Source organism: Pseudorasbora parva, chromosome 20 (assembly GCF_024679245.1).
Source record: "Pseudorasbora parva isolate DD20220531a chromosome 20, ASM2467924v1, whole genome shotgun sequence".
NCBI lineage: Eukaryota > Metazoa > Chordata > Actinopteri > Cypriniformes > Gobionidae > Pseudorasbora > Pseudorasbora parva.
This window is the reverse complement of record NC_090191.1, coordinates 26496750-26517813: the sequence shown is the minus strand read 5'-3', so window position 1 is coordinate 26517813 and position 21064 is coordinate 26496750. Positions and strand designations below refer to the sequence as shown.

Sequence of the window (21064 nt, the reverse complement as noted above, 5' to 3'; positions counted from 1 at the left end):
TTCTGAAGCGTGATCATCGAACAATCAAGCGTTTCACTCAAAATAGTCAACAGGGTCGCAAGAAGCGTGTGGAAAAACCAAGGCGCAAAATAACTGCCCGTGAACTGAGAAAAGTCATGCGTGCAGCTGCCAAGATGCCACTTGCCACCAGTTTGGCCATATTTCAGAGCTGCAACATCACTGGAGTGCCCAAAAGCACACGGTGTGCAATACTCAGAGACGTGGCCAAGGTAAGAAAGGCAGAAAGTCGACCACCACTGAACAAGACACACAAGCTGAAACGTCAAGACTGGGCCAAGAAATATCTCAAGACTGATTTTTCTATGATTTTATGGACTGATGAAATGAGAGTGTGTCTTGATGGGCCAGATGGATGGGCCCGTGGCTGGATTGGTAAAGGGCAGAGAGCTCCAGTCCGACTCAGACGGCAGCAAGGTGGAGGTGGAGTACCGGTTTGGGCTGGTATCATCAAAGATGAGCTTGTGGGGCCTTTTCGGGTTGAGGATGGAGTCAAGCTCAACTCCCAGTCCTACTGCCAGTTTCTGGAAGACACCTTCTTCAAGCAGTGGTACAGGAAGAAGTCTGCATCCTTCAAGAAAAACATGATTTTCATGCGTCCAAGTACTCCACAGCGTGGCTGGCAAGAAAGGGTATAAAAGAAGAAAATCTAATGATATGGCCTCCTTGTTCACCTGATCTGAACCCCATTGAGAACCTGTGGTCCATCATCAAATGTGCGATTTACAAGGAGGGAAAACAGTACACCTCTCTGAACAGTGTCTGGGAGGCTGTGGTTGCTGCTGCACGCAATGTTGATGGTGAACAGATCAAAACACTGACAGAATCCATGGATGGCAGGCTTTTGAGTGTCCTTGCAAAGAAAGGTGGCTATATAATAATAATAATAATAATAGATTTTATTTATAATGCACTTTTCATTCCGAAGAATCTCAAAGTGCAACAAAGGGGGGGGGATAACAACAAAAAATGAATTACAAGTAAAAATATAAAATACTACAAACAATCAACCAACACAGAAAACAGAACAGAAAACAGAGCTGATGGTGAACAGAAACAGAGCTGATGGTGAACAGAAAACAGCTGATGGTGGAAGTCTCTGTTAGCTCCGCAGCACACTGTGGGCCACTCCATGTTTCAGATTTCTCCCAGCGGCAGTGTCCCGATGACATCGCCGAGGCAGGACAGCTGAAGACCAGATGATGGGTCTTCATGACGATTCAAACGATGGGGATCGCCGCAGCACCATGCAGGAGGCAGAACATTTTTTCGGGCACTTCTGTGGACACACCGGGGTCGGCGCAGAAGTCCAAGCCGCTCCACGGCCGCAATGCAGGACGGAACAGCGGCGCAGCCGAGAAGCGGAACATCCCAACATCATGCCGGACGCCGATTACGATGGCCCAGATGACGCTAGCCCGGTGCAAACTTCAGCCACCATGCAGCTTAAGCCCAAGGGAGACCACCAGTGAGCAGTCGCGGCGAGAAAGACCAAATGTCCACCAAACCAGAACCAACCAACCGCCGCAATTCAAACGTAAACATTAGAAGCGGTGGAAAACGGCGAAACGAGGAACAACGTCCTCTCAGTGGCTGCCAGCAATCAGCAACAGCCCCAATTGTAGCTCTGACTGTTAGACTAGTCACAAACATAAGGAAATAAAATAAAATCTAAATCTAATAGTACATTAACATGATCATTTGTGGGTGGAGAAGCGGCGAACAGACGACGCCAGCGTCCTCTCCCCCACGTTGCCTAGCAACTCCTCAAGGAGTTGGTCACTGATTTGGGATGAAAATATTGATATTGGTCACTGATTTGTTTTTGTTTGGTTTTTGAATGTCAGAAATGTATATTTGTGAATATTGAGATGTTATATTGGTTTCACTGGTAAAAAGAAATAATTGAAATGGGTATAAATTTGTTTTTTGTTAAGTTGCCTAATAATTATGCACAGTAAAAGTCACCTGCACACACAGATATCCCCCTAAAATAGCTAAAACTAAAAATTAAAAACTTCCAAAAATATTCAGCTTTGATATTAATGAGTTTTTTGTGTTCATTGAGAACACTGTTGTTGTTCAATAATAAAATTAATCCTCAAAAATACAACTTGCCGAATAATTCTGCACTCCCTGTATTTCCATTGACTGCCATTCAAAATAATAGGCTTACATTGTTTACAAATAAATACATAAATATATTTTAAAAACAAAACAAGGAAAACATTATAACAGTAGACGATAGCTTTGCCTGTGACTATGTTTGAGGGCTTTTCGGATGACTGGGTAGATTTTCAGAGCAAATGCTATTTAAAAGAATGCTAGCAGATAACATATCCCAAATCCTTGTCTAGTGACTTCCTGTCCTGTTGTTTCTTTTCCTTTTTAAGAATGCATTAATACAATACAAGTAATGAATTATGTGTGTCTGCATGAGTACAGAGAAAATAGTTCAAGCTAAGGTCGTGTTGAGGAAAAGAGATGTTCAAGTGGAGGTGAACTCCAAACATGGGCACATTTGCTCACTCACATACTTAAAATGGACAAAGATAATAGCAACTTGAAGGGCGACTTTTCATCAGCACAGAAAAAAAAAGATTAATAACCAGGGAAGATCATACCTCCAGCAACTGCTGTTTTTTTGTTCACAGAGACTGCAACAGACGTGACCGCAACCACAAACCTGCCATCCACTGCAGGGAAAGAAAAACAAATACTGAGTACAATACACTCATTAGGGTGGAAAGTCTCAATAGTCTTTTGATATGTACTGCAGTGTGCAGACGGACTACCTTTTGTGTTGTCCTCTGTAGGAACGTAGTACAAAAAGCGTCCAGCTGGATTCTCTGCGGCACGCCGATACCAAATGGGGAAATGGTCTAGAGTAAAAATACTGTCCTTATCGGATGGAGTTAAGAAATTTCTGCAAAGAAACCACCAAAAAGAGATTTATATCTTATTGTATATAAACTTATGTACGTTGATTATATAACACTACATTCTATATTCCACATTCAGTTTTTCACGTGGTACTGCCTGTTCCTCTTTACCTTCCCAATGTTGAGTGTATTTTAGAGTGCATACTGATAAAAGTTATATGATGCACTGTGGGAATGGATGGCCTTAAAGTTAGGGTGACCAAACGTCCTTTTTTCCCAGGACATAGACTTTTTGGTTATAAAAAGTATTTTGTAATATAACAATTTTCTATCCATACAGAGGGGGCATACTTTAATAGTTTGAAATGAATAAGGTACATTTGAGTAAACTTTGAGTATCTCATAGCTGGCTAGAGTTTCCTGGTTTTCGGTAATCAAAATACGGTCACCCTATTTAAAGGGATAGGTCATCCTTCGACTGTTTGTTTACCCACATTCTTCAAAATATCTTCTTTTGTGTTTTAAAGAAATTAATTCATACAGGTTTGGAATTGGAACAACTTGAGGGTGATTGAATGATGACAGAATTTACATTTTTGGGTGAACTATCCCTTTAAGAAATCCTATTGCTATGCAGTTGTGGTCTATGCGGTTGAGTCGTGATGCGGAGCTCTTGATAAAAGGCACTCACTTCGCCACACGTTTCTCTACGCCAACATATCTCATCATCCTCGTGAGGCCTGAGCGTGTGCCCAGGAACGCCGTCTCCACTCCCGCATCAATGCTGCACAATGGAGGCGTGCAAAAGAATGAGAAAGATCAAGATCGAGCACGTATTTCAATAATGAAACTTGTCTTTGACGTTGTGTGTGCGTGGGTGGGAAATTGTACCCGGAGGCGTTGAGCAGCAGTGCAGTCCAGTAGGCTTCCATAGGAGCTGTGACCACTGCGTCAAACATAGTCTGCTGCAGGAGTCTTTCATCACCTGAAGAACAGACAGAACAAAACAAAACTGCAGATATCATCATTCAGATCAAATTGTGTTGACTTGCATACAAAAATAATTATGCTGTACAGAGAAGTTGCAAAGATGACACTCCACATGCGCAACAAATAGGGTCAATAATTAGTAGAAACTTATTTTCAAATAATTATTATCGAAACTTTTCAATAAAGAATTAAATATGTATTAATTTACTGTTATACCACGCAGCTCACTAGGTTTTGAACAGAGCATTTTAAACAAAATTCTGTCATAATTTACTCACCCTCAAGTCGTTCCAAACATGTATGAATTTTTTTGATCTGCTGAACACAAAGGAAGATATTTGGAAGAATGTTTGTAACCAAGCAGATCTCATCAGCTATCGACTACCATGGTCTGTGTGTGTGTGTGTGTGTGTGTGTGTGTGTGTGTGTGTGTGGGGGGTGGGGTGGGGGGGGGGGTCTGCTTGGTTACAAACATTCTTCCTTTGTGTTCAGCAGAACAAAGAACAAATTGAAATTTGGAACAACTTGTGCGCGACTAAATGAAGAAATATTTTCAATTATGGGTGAACTATCCCTTTAAGCACCTTGTTGGCTGCTTTTTGCTAAAATGTTTGGTTTTTACTCATTATTAATTAGAAACATAATGATACCAGTTAGTCTCAAATGCTACGTTAAAACTTCGAGTCTAGTGTCTAAATGCCTAGAGGCCGAACTCACACTCCAGGTCTGGTTCTTTCCCTGTCAGATATCGAATCACAGCCTGAAACTGTGTCAATTTGCGGTGATGTGGATCGATGTCTGTCTCGCAGTATGTCCTAAAACATCAAAAAACGTTCAATCAGAGAATATCAAATAATTTCAGATGTCAAAAACAGCCTATTGTAGTTCTTAGCCTTAGCTAACCCCCACCATTCATTAGCAATAATGACATCAGATGCTGTTAGGTCATGTAGGCCTGTAGACAGAAAAACAACACCGCTGAGAGGATGTACAAATAAAAGCAGTAAAAAAGAAGATAATTATAACATGCTTACCCTCTTCAACTGAGACATTTCCTATGAAAACATTCTTCCCGTGACCATTGGTAAGTACAATTCCAAGACTAAAAACAAAAACACACAATTTATAACACACAACCAAAAGTCTCACATTTAGCAGAATTTAAATATACAGTCTGGATGTTTTAGACTCCCACCTGAATGGAGTTTCATTGATGGTGGTATAAAAATATTCATTTTTCAGGAAGACGACTCTCTTCTGAGAAGGCAAGACGTCGGCATGTAAGTATGACAGTCACGGCTGGGTTATTATGGGATAAAAATGAATAAATCAAACTAAAGTAATCTTATAATAAGCAAATCAACTCACTCCTTTTTCTACTGTTGCTCTGACGTCCAAAGAGATTGTCCCACTTTCCCCTTTTACCATTGCTGTTCTTAACTACAGGATCAACACAAACACCTTGAAGCAATTGATCTAAAAATGGCATGAGTGTGTGTGTGTTTTCTTCCACTCACTGTGTATTCTGTATCTTCCCACTCCACCTCTGACAGATCCACACTGTTATAGTTAGGCTTTGGCCTCAGCTTCTTACCATCTTTATACTAACACAAAGTATGTAGAAATCATCAACTTTAATGTGATACAAAACTAATAACACAATGTAATCAACTCTTATGTTTACGTTACGTTTTTAGAAATAGGGCTTATTCAAATTGTATCCTACATTTATATATGTGGGCAAATGCAGTTTTGTCTCAGTGCATGCATTGTTTAAGTTTGGCAGGGTCACCGCTAGCTTAGCTTAGCATAATGAATGGAATTCTGTGTTGCCAGCTAGCATGTTCCGAGTACTCTCTGCGCCCAAGTGGCAGTGCTTCCCCAAGTCAATATCTGCCTAGGAAATCGCATAGTCTTAATCTGCATGGCAATTTATACTCATTGTACATTTTTTATTTTTTTTTTGTTTATCAGTTTTACTTGGGACATGCTAGCTGGCAACATAGGATTCCATTCACTATGCTAAGCTAAGCTAGCGGCGACCCTGCCAAAATAAAACAATGCATGCACTGAAACAAAAATGCATTTGCCCACATATCTAAATGTAGAAAAGTAGTTGAATAAGCCCTATTTGTAAAAACGTTGGAGTGTTCCTTTTAAGGTAATCTCTGGAATATTGTGGAGCTCACCAGAGGTCGAAGGTCAGGATGAGAGAGTATATAACCATTATTAGTGTTTAAAAATGCATAACCGTGAACTCCCAGCTGAAAAATAACAAATCATTTAGTAACATCACATATTTATTATTCAGCCAGAAGTTTAAACAATCTTTGTATGCAATCAACTACATTGGCGCTGTCTGCCATGTGAATGTGAATGGAGGACTGATGACATTATGAAGGCACCTTGTATCGAGGAGCCAATCTCATGAGTTCTTTTAAAGGGACATCAGTGCCAACCACACCAAGGAGGATGCCGTGAGACAGCTACACATAAAAACAAAGAGCAAAGTCATCCAGAAAATTATCAACAGTAAAAATCTATAATTTTAAAATAAACAGTTGAATTAATCTGATGTTCTAAAATTGTCAATTGTCTAAAACGATTTCCCTTATGAAAATTAACTATACTACAACCATGGTAACCACAAATTACCTATGGGTTTGCTATGCTACAGTTTAACCATGGTATTTGCAGTAAAAATAAAGAGCTAATTAGATATCAATCTGCATATTTGATGGCAATCGGTTATGTTAATCTTTGGTCTCCTTTGAAGACATCTCAAGTAAAATAGCCCTATATTAAAGCACAAAAAAGACCTTGCCCAGAAGCTGCAACTTGTTCACTTCATGATTCATAGATTTTAATTGAATTCAAAAGCAATTTTTGTAGATTCCTAATGATTCACGTAGAATCGTAATGAAATTATATTGCTAATAAAATGCGTATCCATGAATTTTCTTCTTTCTCTGTCTTTTGCCCTGCTGTAGTGTCGAGGAAGGGCAGAGTCATTGATTAGTTCTGTCTCCAGCACCGTCTTATGCACTGGTTATGTGGATTCCCGCGCTGTTTTTCATCAGTCGTGAGCTCGTGATGCGGGAAAGCCGTTATTGAGGAAGAGTGAAGACAAATCATCACCCTTTTTAGGTACAAAATCGGGTCATATATTCAAATTGCAGCAGAATAATTTGGATTTAAGGTGTTATGAGTGTTGAATAGTGTATATTTAATGTGTTTGTTAGATTAGTTTAATCTGTTTAAATGTACGACGAACTCCCAGTATTGTTTATTATCTATCTTACCAATATCGAGAGCTCCTGGTGTAGTATAACTGAAAAAAAACTTAAAAAATAGTTGAGTAACAGAAATTAGAACTAAATTTGAAACGCTAAACTTCGCACAGCCTCTTCTGCAATTTACAGCTTTTAGCCAGGAGGAGGCGACAAACTGCATTTTTCCCCCCTCAGTGTTATGAGTAGGACTACATTTTTTGTACATAATTTTTTTACGGTTTATGAGTACATTTTTAATAATTCAGACAGTCAACTGATTCGTTCAAAAACAAAAAACATGATTTATTCTTTATCTTTTCTTTATTAAGGGCTGGGCTTTTATCATGACAACAACAGTAACAACCTAAAAAAGATCCTTAAATAATTTTAATTATGTAACGTTATTTATTTTTGTTGAATGAGACTTAAAGGGATAGTTCACCCAAAAATGAAAATTTGATTTTTATCTGCCAGGATAATTATAATTAGATGCCATCCCATTGACATGCATTATACGAGCAACGGTTGGAGTTAAAAATCTTAATTTGTGTTATACTGAAGAAACAAACATACCTGGGGGTAAGCAGATAAACATAACATGTTAATTTTTGGGTGACCTACCCCTTTAATTGCATGACAAACTGAATGAAAGAGATGTTTCTGTCCAGACTCTTTTTGTAGAGCCACACTTTCCCTTATATTAGGCATTGGAGTCATTTCTGAGAGAGTAACTCACTGTTTCTTCTTTCTTGCTGAACACAGGCATAGCCACAGAGGTCATCAACAGCAAACTCTCAGCCTGTGTGTTAAAAAGCTGAAAGACGAGAGAGAGTGGACAGAACCCTGAACGAGACCATAGGATACTTCCATTAAGAGCAGGTGCTTCACTGGTAGGTGAAATAAGTTCCTTATTGTTCTACCTTGCAAAGGCAAAATAATATGCAATAATTTATGCTTAAAGGGATAGTTAACACAAAAATTTAAATGATCCTGTAATTTACTCACCCTCAAGCCATCCTAGGTGTATATGACATTCTTCTTTCAGACGAATACAATCCGAGGTATTTTAAAAATTTCCTGGCTAATCTTAACTTGGCTTGAGGGTGAGTAAATCATGGGGTAATTTTATTTTTTGGGTGAACTATCCCTTTAACCAATACACATAATATTGAGTTAATGTTTGACTTATGAAGAACTAAACCATTCATTAATCAGCAACTAATAAATCTAATACAAAATTAAACTAATACATCAGCAACTAATAAAGAGTCACCCAAAATAAAGTTTAACCCACAATACAGGAACTACGCCAACAATGAAAATGAGAAAAATGGCTTCAGAGTTTTCGAATGAATTGATATCAGTTTCCCCACCTTTTTCTCTTTAAATCTGAGCACAGCTGACCAAACTTATCTTTCACAGGACAGATCTCAGATTTCAATCATAACTCAGTTTTGAACAGGCGTGTAGTTACTGTCTATATTGCATAATTTCCATGGCATCTAGAGTCATTCAAAGAAAAATCAAAGAATTCATATCTTCCACATTCAAATTGGCCCTCTTGGCTCCATGTAATGTATAATATTTAAATGCTCATAATCAATGAAGAAAATGTGTCTGTAGCTCCTTTGTAAGCTATTTTGCCTCTGTATAATATTAAATATAATACTTGGTAATCATCCATTAATACACTTGTCTTTAGGAAAGACAAATTACATTCATGACAAATTAACAAAACAGCACAATCACATATAGACCTGAATTCCTGTTGCTTTAGCACTACAAACTATCAGACATTTGATGAGGACCTTGATTAAATAAAAAAACTTTACAGAGATCTAACTAAACTAGAATAAATCTTAAAGAGAAGCTACGAACTCTAAACTGCAAGAACACATGAACTACTGTAACAGGATATATTTCGATCTACTGCGGAGAACGAAATAATTTACCTCAGCTGTATTGGGTAGCTGAAATGGGGTGACAGGAAATTATGACAGACATAATGAAGTAACAGACATAGCAAGATCACATTCGGAATCAGATAATGAAATCACAAAATGAGAGGTTCAAGTATAACGAAGACAAAAATGATCAGTCATGAAGGTTTGGGACAATATGCAAGATCACCTTTTGTGTACAGTACTGACTTTTGAACAAAAAAAAAGAGTGAACAAGAAAAGGTAAGCAGCTCACCACACTGTCCATGTAAGCCTCTGTCCAGATGATGTCATGATCATGGTTGATGACCATTGGCCTGCTCAGCACATGAAGATATTCCATCACATTCTCCTGTACATCCGCCAGAGTAGAGATATGGGTGTAGTAACCTAATTACAAGCACACAAAAACATTGGTAATGTGAAAATATGATTTATTTATTTAGTTAACAGCAGAGGGCATAGCTGTCACAGTATTTAATCAAAATTATATTAGAATGTGCCATGGAAAGCATGGAGATATCAAGCATTTTTAAAATTGTGATTTTCAAGCTCGGAATATGCAGAAAAAAATTAATAAATGTTTTACAATCGTTTTAAAGCTTTACAGAAAAGGAAGGGTTACATACATTACATTATAATTTATTAAATTACTTGGACACGATAACCTCTGATAACCGACCAGTAATTAAATTACTTGTTTAATTTAATTAATTACTATATATATTATTTATTAAATTACTTATATAATTTATTTAATTACTATATATATTATTTATTAAATTGCTTATATAATTTATTTAATTACTATATATATTATTTATTAAATTACTTGGACACGATAACTTCTGATAACTGATGACTCTTATAATGTAGACACATGCATTTTCTGTAAAGCTTTAAAACAATTGTAAAAAAATTATTTACATTTTTTTTCTTCTGCATATTCCGAGCTTGAAAATCACAATTATAAAAATGCTTGATATCTCCATGCTTTCCACGCCACATTCTAATATAATTTTGATTAAATACTAATCAAATTTAATATATATATATATATATATATATATATATATATATATATATATATATATATATATATATATATATATATATATATATATATATATATATATGTGTGTGTGTGTGTATTTATGTATGCAAGTATTAAAATACACACAGAAATTAAATATACATATGCAAACCACTAACAACAATTTATTAATATAAGGCAGAAACAAACTGAAAAAGTTCTATTGTTAATATAATTTTGATTAGGTCTAACATATTTCAATGGCTTGAAACTGTTTTGTCATTAGTGTTGTTATTATTAACAAATGCTAAAAAAATTATCAGTATTTATCAGTAACAGTGTTATAAATTGATATTAAGTAAAATTGAAATATTAGATGAAAAACTTAAACTTTACTTAAATTAAACTTAAATGAAAATGTTGTCTTGCCAAATAACTCAAATTAGTTAAAGTACTAAAATACTAAAAACTATAATGAAATGAATCAAAGCTAGAAATACAACACAAATATATATATATATATATATATATATATATATATATATATATATATATATATATATATATATATATATATATATATATATATATATATATATAAATGACAAAAACATGCAACAAAATTACAAAAATGTAAATGTAAACTTAAAAATATTAAAATAGAAGTTATTAAAAAATAATAAATACTATAATTATATATAAATAGAACTATAATAATACTAAAAGATAACTATACAGTAATGTGATTTTTAAAAAATTCCATAACAAATGAAACCTTTGTGCTCACAAACAATTATAAATTGCATTATAAATAATGCAATTTATTATAAATACTGTACAAAGTGTGCACATTGCACATTATCTGTACAAATAATAGAACTCACTAGCTCAGGTCGTTTCCCACAATGCTCTGCTTTTATTGCAATAGATCTCACCTTTATTGTTGCAGGCAATCCATTTGACATTGTCAGCAAATGTTAGCTCTCGTCCAATTAGATATGTGAACACGCGCACCTGTTTGATAGCGTATTATGTTATCAGATTATGCACACAGGTAAAGCATGTATCCATAGCGACTCTTTGTTTGTTTGTGCGCATTTGGTACCTTACGGTCTGGCCAGTTGAACTCCTCAAACACCTTCTGGAAATCCTCCATGGCTCCATCGGTAATCAACATTATTGCCTGGTTACATAAACTACCCCTGCCTTCTGCTGCTGCCTACATACACACAGACTTTTGATATACCAATGTTTCTATGGATAAATATACATCCCTCAAAAACTAACACACACTCACCTCATTCAGAATCTTGAAGGACTCTTTCATGGCTTTCTTCACCTTTCCTTCACCTTTTACCTGCAACTGGTCCACCAAAAGTTTGAAGTGCTAGAAAGAATTAGAATGCATGAATACAGCAAATATTAAAATCTCAACTGGCAAACAAATTCATTTCTCTGTGCAAGCAGGCAACGTTACCTCACGGTTATCCAGGTCGGCCTGAACCAGTGTGCCTTTAAAACAGGGCTCTACATACCGGACATAATCACTGTACTGGAAAGAGAGAATATATGAACTTTTATTGAAGAGAATACGGTAACTATAAAAATGGTAATGCTTTCCACTAGTTTAGTGTCAGGTCTGGTTTAATCTGGAAATTTCTGTTCTTACTGCAATGACGTTGACAAAGTCGTTTTCGCCGAGTGTGTCTAGAATGGTGTTGATGGTGTGTTTTGCAATAGTGAGCCTCAAACCCTTCATGCTGCCACTGATGTCCACAACGATTATGATGTCTTTGGGGGACGTGGCTGCCTGGATGTACCTGAGAAAGAGAAAAAAAACACAAGCGTTCTCTTAATTTTCAACAAATAATTTATGGAAACAAAGCTGAATATTCACTCTCAGTAAAAAAGTTACAGTGCTGTCACTAGGGCGGTACCCTAAGGTACAAAAGTGAAAAGGTACATCTTTGTATCTTACTCACCCTTAAATGGTACATATTAGTACCTTAAAAGGTACATATCAGTACTTTAAAGGGTTAGTTCACCCAAAAATGACTCAGCCTAATGCCATTCCACACCAGTAAGACCTCCGTTCATCTTCGCAACACATTTTAATATATTTTATATTTAGTCCGACAGCGTATATAAGTGCATGCACACTGTCCATGTCCAGAAAGGGAATAAAAACATAATTAAAGTAGTCCATATGTGACATCAGTTGGTTAATTAGAATCTCTTGAAGCATCGAATAAACATTTTGGTCCAAAAATAACAAAAACTATGATTTTATTCAGCATTGTCTTCTCTTCCGCGTTGGTTTTCAAACCTCAAATAAAGATCAAAAGGTCATGAATCAGCGTATTGATCAATGATTCGGATCGCAAATGTCACGTGATTTCAGCAGTTTGGCAGTTTGACACGCGATCCAAATCATGAATCAATACGCTGATTCATGACCGTTTGAATCTTTATAATATATTTTATACTTTATAATTGAATCTTATATGAAATAAATTTCATTTATGGGTGAACTAATCCTTTAAGAGTGTGAATTAGTACTTATTAGTACCTTATTGGTTTTGTACCTTAGGCTATTGCCCCAGTGACAGCAATGTACCTTTTTTTCTGACTGTGTAAAATTGGATGAAAAACCTACACATAAACAAGATTAGAAATCTTTTCTTGGCAATAAATTAAATAAGTTTTAAGTTGAATTACTTAAATTATGTACTATGTTAAATAAAATATATAAAAATAAAACTGATAAAGACAAAAAACTAAATTAGCCATTGATAGCCTCAGATAGCCATTGACAAACAGTCAAGACCTTTCACAGTAATAATTCCTCAACCGGATAATAGAGTGTGAAATCTCATCTGCGTAATGTTCTGAGAGAAGGAAATAATGAGATCACAATAAGAAAGTGTGAGAGAGTCGCAAACTAAAGACTCACATATCACTCTATCAGAGCAATAGTCCGGTATACACATTTTTAATTAGCTTATGTGGTTATTGTGGCAGAACTACTCAGATTATATATATACAGCAAGTGATCACTGTAGCTATTCAGATATAGAAAGGTATCACAATACACCAGGTCAGTTCTTTGCATTCATTACTGCTAAAGAGATTGCGTGCATTAGCTGTAATAGTGTTAGTCCTGGCAAAAGTTGTTTAAGGGAACTGGGTAGATGTACTAAAGCAGTAAGTCACGGAAAGGAATTAAAGTCTTTCACTGAGACCAGACATGCTGCTCCTTGACCCTGGAATGCGGCTAAATCTTTAATCTTGATGTTGTCTTGATTCCTTGACGGTTAAGAGAGGAGAAAAACTGTTTTGAACTCCTGTCATGAGAGTCACATTTTTAAGTTTTGTAAAGTTTAAAAAAGTAACTTTTAAATACACAGGACCCCTACATTTAGGTTCAGTCTTTTGCACTACATTCTGCTGCCATTAACATGTCCCACTGTCTAGTTAATGTTGAAGTGTGTGTGTACACTGCTGTTCAAAAGTTTGGGGTCTGTAGGGTTTTTTAATGACTTTGAAAGAAGTCTCTTATGCTCACCAATACTGCATTTATAGCATTAAGCATTTATAAACTTTTATTTTATTTTATATGCTGTAAAATGTCATGGCAAAGCTGAATTTTAAGCTTCATTACTTCATGATGCTTCAGAAATCATTCCAATATACTGATTCGCTGCTCAAGAAACATTTCAGATATAAAATTGTGTTGGAAAAATGGAAATGATAAATTTTTTGATGTACTTATGGAAAATACTGTTCCAAAGAACAGCATTTATTTGACATAAAATGTTTTGTAACAATTTAAACTCATTTTTGATCAGTTTAATGCGTTCTTGCTGAATACAATAATACATTTATTACAAAAAAGTAAATACTGACCCCAAACTGGACTTGTAGTTTTGAACAGTATATCCACACACACACACACACACACACACACACACACACACACACACACACACACACACACACACACACACACACACACACACACACACACACACACACACACACACACACACACACACACACACACACACACACACACACACACACACACACACACACACACACACACACACACACACACACACACACACACACACACAGACTCACCAGTTGCGATTCCTGCCATCAAAAGTGACAACTCCATTGTCATCAGGTGTCCACTTGATACCTTTAAAAGCATATAATTGAATATGTTTACTGTCTCTTCTCTGTGAGAGAGAGGAAGAAGGATTTCTGTGTTCATCTGCATGTAAGATCTGTGAAGCCTGAGTTTATCGGTTTGGTTACTGTGTCAACACTGACATGACATTATGATGAATGAGAGAGGCAGAGAGAAGAGCCTGAGTCATTGTGTCCCCAATAACTACACCAGTAATTCTGTGTCAGTCAGACTTCCAGTTCTCTGAATGAGCAAAACTGCATGTTCAGTAACCTACAATGGTGTATTTGAAGGGGTGAGGCTGTTGATGGTTACCAGGGTAAAGTCTGAAAAATCCAGATGAACTGCCGAAGTACTGCCAGGTTAGAGTCGGGTCCTTCTCAAAGTTACTGATAAATATGTCATTCAGCGCTTCTGACATAAACACTCCATTCAGAATATCAGGATCTGAGAGACAATGAGCGAAATCTGCATTATCTTCAGTTTCCAATTAGGGATGAAAATTTCATTTCTGTGTCTTACCTTTGTTATAGACATTGGTGGGCACTTGTATGACACTTTGCTGAGTATTGACAAGCAGTTTGTTGAAGTGTTCATTCTCCTCCAGAGGAAATTCACCTCCCAGCTCCACATTGTTCCCATCCTCATCCAATGTGTTAATCATCATGGAATTGAAGTATTCAAACTGCAGAAAACAAGTGGAAATAACTGAACATAGATTGAAGTATGGAGAATAAGGAGAATAAGAGGAAGGATAATGGATAGCTCACTTCTAATGTGGCATTATATTCATGATAGAAATCTGCATCCTCTGCTGTCTCTGCCAATCTCTGCATAAAACACATAAAAATTATTTAGGATGCTTTCTTATTGATCTTCCAAATATAAAAAAAGATATTAAATTAAATGATTAAATATTTATTTTCAAAGTATGAATTTCATTTATTTTATTACCATTTAGAATTACGCATTTCTACAATACACTGATTTCTCTGACCTTGACCGACTTCATCTTTCTGCCCAGCATGTTCTCCATGTCTTCAGCAAATTCCTTTACCATCTTTAAACCATCCACTTCCACCATCTTGACAATGGGCTCCACATCTTTATATTTCTGCTCATGGATGCGCGTGCACACACACACACACACACACACACACAGACACAGACACACGCATTTTATGGTGACTTCCATAGAAATAATCATTTTTATCTGTACAAATGGCATATTCTATCCCCTTACCCTACCCGTGAACACAGCCCTCACAGAAAACGTTCTGGATTTGTGCATTTTCAAAAAAGATAATTTAGTATGATTTATAAGCTGTTTTGCTCATGGGGACCAAAACAATGTCCCCACAAGTTAAGACATGTCTGGTAATGCTATCTTTGCGGGGACATTTTGTTAGTATCAAAGGCCACTGAGAGCAGAATCAATGAGTCCTGCTCTCTACTTATTGGCCAGTGGAACCGGAGGTCAGACAGGGATAATCCACCTCCACAAAACACTGTAAAAGTACCAGGCTTTATTCTGAGCTTAGATTAGACACGCAAAAACAAAAAAAGAGAGAAGGAATAGAGGGAGGAGGAGATGCAGCAGTCTGGGAAGGTTAATCCCTTTCCTGCCTCACTGTTCAGGCACATCCTGCTGTTGTGCTACACTAATAAAGGGCCTTAAGGTGAATGAAAGCCTACATATTTAGGTTGTTATGCCTTTCTGGTAGGCAGATGGGCTGCTCGTAGACTGGCACCGGGTCTGTGGTTAACAGTACAAAGTATCGTTAATTAGAGTTTTGTGTAAATTCAAACAGATGCCAGGTAACTGGACACAGCTGCATATGAAATTTCAGTTAGACATTTTGCTAATGTAATGATTTATGGATAAAACATGCATCCTCTGTAGATTATCAGACAATATCATAAATGTCCTGATTGCTGTGATATTAGGATTGAAATGAGGGGGTAATATCCCATTTTCAGGAATAATCCCATTATCAGGAGAAAGAAATATATATAATTGCAGTACCACACAGCAGAAGAGTCATAATTACTCATTATTTTACTGTCACATAGACAAACCTTCTGTAAGAGTTGGGCACCTGAGTATCTGCTTGACAAGTCCAAAATCTGTTTTCCAAAGGCATTGGCCCACTGTTGAACCCTGTTCAAAACACAAACTATAATCATTAGACATTAAATCTCCCTGGTGTTCAGCATATGAGTATGATGTTAATTTTAAAGTTGATCTGAAAATAAATATCACGTACGTGACATTGCAGAGAGTAAAATGTCTGGGGGAGGGACATTCTAGAGTGCATTTTATTAAACTTTCTATTCATCAAAGAATTCTCAATTTATCACTGTTTCAACAAATATTAAGCAGCACAACTGTTTTCAATAATCATAATAATAAAATGTTTCTTAAGCAGCAAATCAGAATGTTAGAATGATTTCTGAATGATCATGTGACACAGAAGACTAATGATGCTAATCATTGTAGCTAATAAATTGTAGTATATTACAGGTTTTCTGTATTTTTTAACAAATAAATGCAGCATTGGTAAGCATAAGACACTTCTCTCAAAAACATCAAAAACAATCTGACAGTATTGCGTATGTTATCGAACTGATGTGACTAAAAACCAAAATTAATTGCAAGGAGATCCTTGAAATCAAAAACAGTTAGCAATTTCTTGTGAGAGCAGTGGTGGTTTGTTAATGAAAACACAGGGTCACAATTTTCTGCTTTTGCTCTGCCTGTGTGATAAAGATTTTAAGCTTATTAAGGTTTGTGTGTTTTCCATAATTGTACTTTCAGGAACCAAGTTAGCTCTCAGAGACCAAAAAGTCTGTTCAAACAGGCTGTATGTGTGGATTTTGAGTGAATGTTGCCAATGGAGGTTAAGCTTTGGCTTACAGTGCTTTTGGCTGTATTTAAGTAGTGACAGGAGGTGTGCAGGTCATGACCTGCAAGCATTAAGATGTGATCTTGAGACATACTGCAGTTCTCCACAAGGAATCAGAGGAGTGCTATTAGTGGTTCATCTCTATTTTGAGTTTCGTAAATGTGTGAGGGCAAAGTCCAAGTGTGAGTTATTTTTGTTGAATTTAGCAATACAGGACCCTAAAAAGATGATGGTCTCTCTCGAATTGAGCAGGGTTGTTGGAAGTGTTTTGAGGGTTAAGTTAAACTTGTGCTAGTATGAACTGGACTCACGTTTCAGGCGATATCCTCGTCTGAGCTTGTGTTTGGATGGTCCAACTTGAAAACAGCACCCAGAGCAGTGTGATGCTCTTCATCCTACCCATCAACCCCTGCCACGTGCATAAAACAGCAGTATGTGTGTTCTCCAGCTCACTGGATCCTGAAGACAGACTGTCTGCGGTAATCCCAGTCTAGTCTTGATATCAGATTGTGGCCAACAGACACTCCGGAAACTTCAGAACTGTGTTTTGGATGTCTGAAATCTTCCCAGAAAGTTCTTCTTAAATAATGGCATCTGGCTCTTATCCCCATTCCCCCTTGATGTTTACATCTCATCCCTCCATCATTTTCTTTGTCACATTTCTTTGTATGAATCCTCTAAGAGTTCCACCGATGTCTTCTCTTCTCTCTAATGCTCATCTTGTGTTCAGCGCAGCTGGGAGGAACTGAAACAGAAGCAGATACACTCACACACTGCCTTTGCCCTCCCCACTATGATAATCCACATGGATTACACTCAATTCCCACAGTGGGGGAGAGAGACAGAGAGGATGTAGGATGGGTGAGGGGCATGATATATTGGAATAGAGAGATATAAAGAAAGAGAAAGGAGTGAGCGGTAAGGGTTTCTGTCAGATGTTTACTGATCTGTTAGAAAGAAGGAAACTAAAGCTTGCACCAAAAAAGGACACTGAAGCAACATGAATGTATGTATGTATGAATGTCATTGCGCAAGTGGAATATGCACATAAATTATGCTAGATATTTCCTCAACTTTTCTTCATAGTTTCTCACTTTTCTGAGCCATTTAGGCATTTACTTTTAAACAGCTGGCCAAAGTGATTTTAGCATATGGAGCCCCTTAAGGGTCATGGTGATGGTAAATAAATGTGATGGGAGGAAAAATTATATTTCAATGTTTTTGCATTCTCTTGCAGAAGTATTGTATTCTCTCGTAATAGAAGTTTTCCCCTGAGAAACTTTGCTTTCACATGCAAAAGCACTGAAATATAGCTTTTCCTCGCAACTCATATCATTTAATCACAAACGTTTAGCAAGGGAACCGTTTTTCAGCATAATGCAAAGAAAATATAAAAATTATTTACTGCCACTTATGATCAATTTGATGAAAGTTGGTGTACCACCGATATGTACAAAAGTGTTACACCAATATAAGTTTTTTTTAATCAAATCAAAAATCTTGAAATTAATTTTATTTATATATGTATTTTTAATACATTGATCTTGTCATTAAAAAGCCACATATGCTGATATGGCAATACAAACAAATACATTGATCCATTTAATGCATCCTTAATAAATTAAATTATTTAATTTAAATGTTAAAAAACACACTCAAAAAAAAAAAATCTTACTGACCTAAGTTTTGAACAGTGTAGGTTATAAAGTTCACATAGGTTTATTAATAAAAATTAACTATGAACGTATTCCACTATAATTTTTTATATCTACAAAAGAAAGTGTCCATATATTTTTGTCCTCATTTATACTGATTTATATTGGTTTATCATTTAAAAAACCCAACTTATTTAAAAAAAAAAAAAATGAGCTTCTACTTTTCTTTAAAACAATAATTTGTCTTCCTGTGAAATCTCATTTGACTTTAATAATAGCAGTATGAGTTTAATAACAGCTACATCGCTCATCCAGTTTCTCTAAAACACACACACACACATGCTGGATTGCGAGTATCAGTGTCCAGATGTCATGCTCTGGATTTCTCCCTGTGACCCAGTTAGTGTAGATAACAGCTTCCATCCTCCAGACAGATGCACACCTGCACACAGATGTAAGCTGAGGATTTCAGTCTTGTGACAATGTAGGTTGAGACAGTGACTGATTACAGAAGGATGCATTTTGCACTGCCCATGCAAGAGAGAGCAATTTTAAGCTTTATTGTGAGGGATAGATTTTAAAGAATTCAATTGGCATCTCTGCAGTGAAAAAATGACTGAGGAAAGAATAAACTTCAAAAATACCATTCAAAGTCTTGGGGCCAATAAGAACATTGAGAATGCATTAAATTGATCAGAAAAACAAGCTGCCAGTAAAGACATTTACAAATATTTCCATTTCAAATAAATGCTGTTATTTAAATCAGTTTTGCTCCTATTAAAATGCGGTATTAGTTGGCATAAGAGACTTCTTACAAAAACACTTCTTGAAAAAAAAACTTGACCCCAAACTTGAACAGTAGTGAATATAAAATAAATATCTCTTTTTAGCACTGTTCTTTTAATATTGGTTTTCATCTAAGTATATATTTCTGTTTAAAACCTCCACATATAGAAGGCAACCTAAAAAGTTAAGCATTTTTTTTTAAATATAAACTCACAATGCACCTGGCTAGACCTGTTATGAAATATTTTGTTATTGTTTTATGTTGGTTTATTATTGTTATTAAGTCGTGGTGTAGAACTCCATTATCTAAATGTCAGGAAACGAAATTTGACTGATGTCATACATAAATGCTGTAATAAAACCCTTCTGCAATTACTGACTTACACAGGGTACAAAAACACCCGGAGGGAAACACACATGCATGTGATCCTCCCTTGTTTGCTGTATTCAAACGGTTGGGCCGTAATGTGACTGTGTGTTTGGGTGTGGGATAGATCATACAAATCAGCTCAACCCAACACACACACACACAGTCTAAGCATGAAGTATACATTTAGAATCTTTCACCCATAACAACATGTGCACTCCTGGCAGCACTCTGGCTGTTGCCATATTTATTTTGATTAAAGCACTTATTTGAGATTGCTTGAGTTCATCAGCGCTAATGCTCATGATAACTGCTTGCTCATAAATCCACACAATCAGTTATTAACTGATGAGACCGGAGGGCAACAATATGTCTTGTTAATAGGGTTTCCACAGCTTTTGACCAATCAAATTACAAGACTTTTTCATACGTTTGTAATTATAAGGATTTCTGTCAGGTAATAATTATAAAGTAATTATCCTTAATGTTGACAACAAAGGCCCGTTCACACCAAGGACGTTAACAATAAAGATATATTTCTAAAAATCATTCTAAAGTGAGTCCACACCACAACTACAGGTGCTGGTCATATAATTAGAATATCATCAAAAAGTTGATTAATTTCACTAATTCCATTCAAAAAGCGAAACTTATATATTATATTCATTCATTATACACAGACTGATGTAGTTCAAATGTTTATTTCTTTTAATTTTGATGATTATAACTGACAACTAAGGAAAATCCCAAATTCAGTATCAACTATATTAAATTTGAATATTACTTAAGACCAATACAAAGAAAGGATTTTTAGAAATCTTGGCCAACTGAAAAATATGAATCCTGTAGCTCAGTTGAGCATGGCATTAGCAATGCCAAGGTCATGGGTTTGATTCTAGGGAAAGCCAAATGTGTAAATGTATGAACATGAAAAGTGTGAGCATATACAGCACTCAATACTTAGTTGGGGCTTCTTTTGCCTGAATTACTGCAGCAATGTGGCGTGGTATGGAGTCGATC

The 21064-nt window shown here is 36.2% G+C and overlaps 1 protein-coding gene across 1 annotated transcript in view; it reads right to left on the bottom strand.

The window, feature by feature from the left end:
* The window catches only part of cacna2d4a (calcium channel, voltage-dependent, alpha 2/delta subunit 4a), a 51188-nt gene extending 33537 nt beyond the window's left edge, over window positions 1–17651 (bottom strand). The window contains exons 1-26 of the mRNA XM_067428217.1: window positions 17548–17651; window positions 16410–16491; window positions 15328–15444; window positions 15101–15160; window positions 14853–15015; window positions 14646–14777; window positions 14279–14339; window positions 11805–11955; window positions 11613–11687; window positions 11429–11522; window positions 11241–11350; window positions 11071–11149; window positions 9359–9492; window positions 7899–7976; window positions 6296–6376; window positions 6080–6154; window positions 5408–5494; window positions 5259–5330; window positions 5086–5147; window positions 4925–4992; window positions 4800–4845; window positions 4608–4705; window positions 3792–3885; window positions 3592–3684; window positions 2807–2944; window positions 2643–2704 (exon numbers count right to left, since the gene is read on the bottom strand). Of these exons, the coding sequence (XP_067284318.1) occupies window positions 2643–2704; window positions 2807–2944; window positions 3592–3684; window positions 3792–3885; window positions 4608–4705; window positions 4800–4845; window positions 4925–4992; window positions 5086–5147; window positions 5259–5330; window positions 5408–5494; window positions 6080–6154; window positions 6296–6376; window positions 7899–7976; window positions 9359–9492; window positions 11071–11149; window positions 11241–11350; window positions 11429–11522; window positions 11613–11687; window positions 11805–11955; window positions 14279–14339; window positions 14646–14777; window positions 14853–15015; window positions 15101–15160; window positions 15328–15444; window positions 16410–16491; window positions 17548–17639 (2404 nt within the window). The 5' untranslated portion in view covers window positions 17640–17651. The remainder of the gene's footprint in view (window positions 1–2642; window positions 2705–2806; window positions 2945–3591; window positions 3685–3791; window positions 3886–4607; window positions 4706–4799; window positions 4846–4924; window positions 4993–5085; window positions 5148–5258; window positions 5331–5407; window positions 5495–6079; window positions 6155–6295; window positions 6377–7898; window positions 7977–9358; window positions 9493–11070; window positions 11150–11240; window positions 11351–11428; window positions 11523–11612; window positions 11688–11804; window positions 11956–14278; window positions 14340–14645; window positions 14778–14852; window positions 15016–15100; window positions 15161–15327; window positions 15445–16409; window positions 16492–17547) is intronic.
* Between the last annotated feature and the right edge of the window lie 3413 nt (window positions 17652–21064).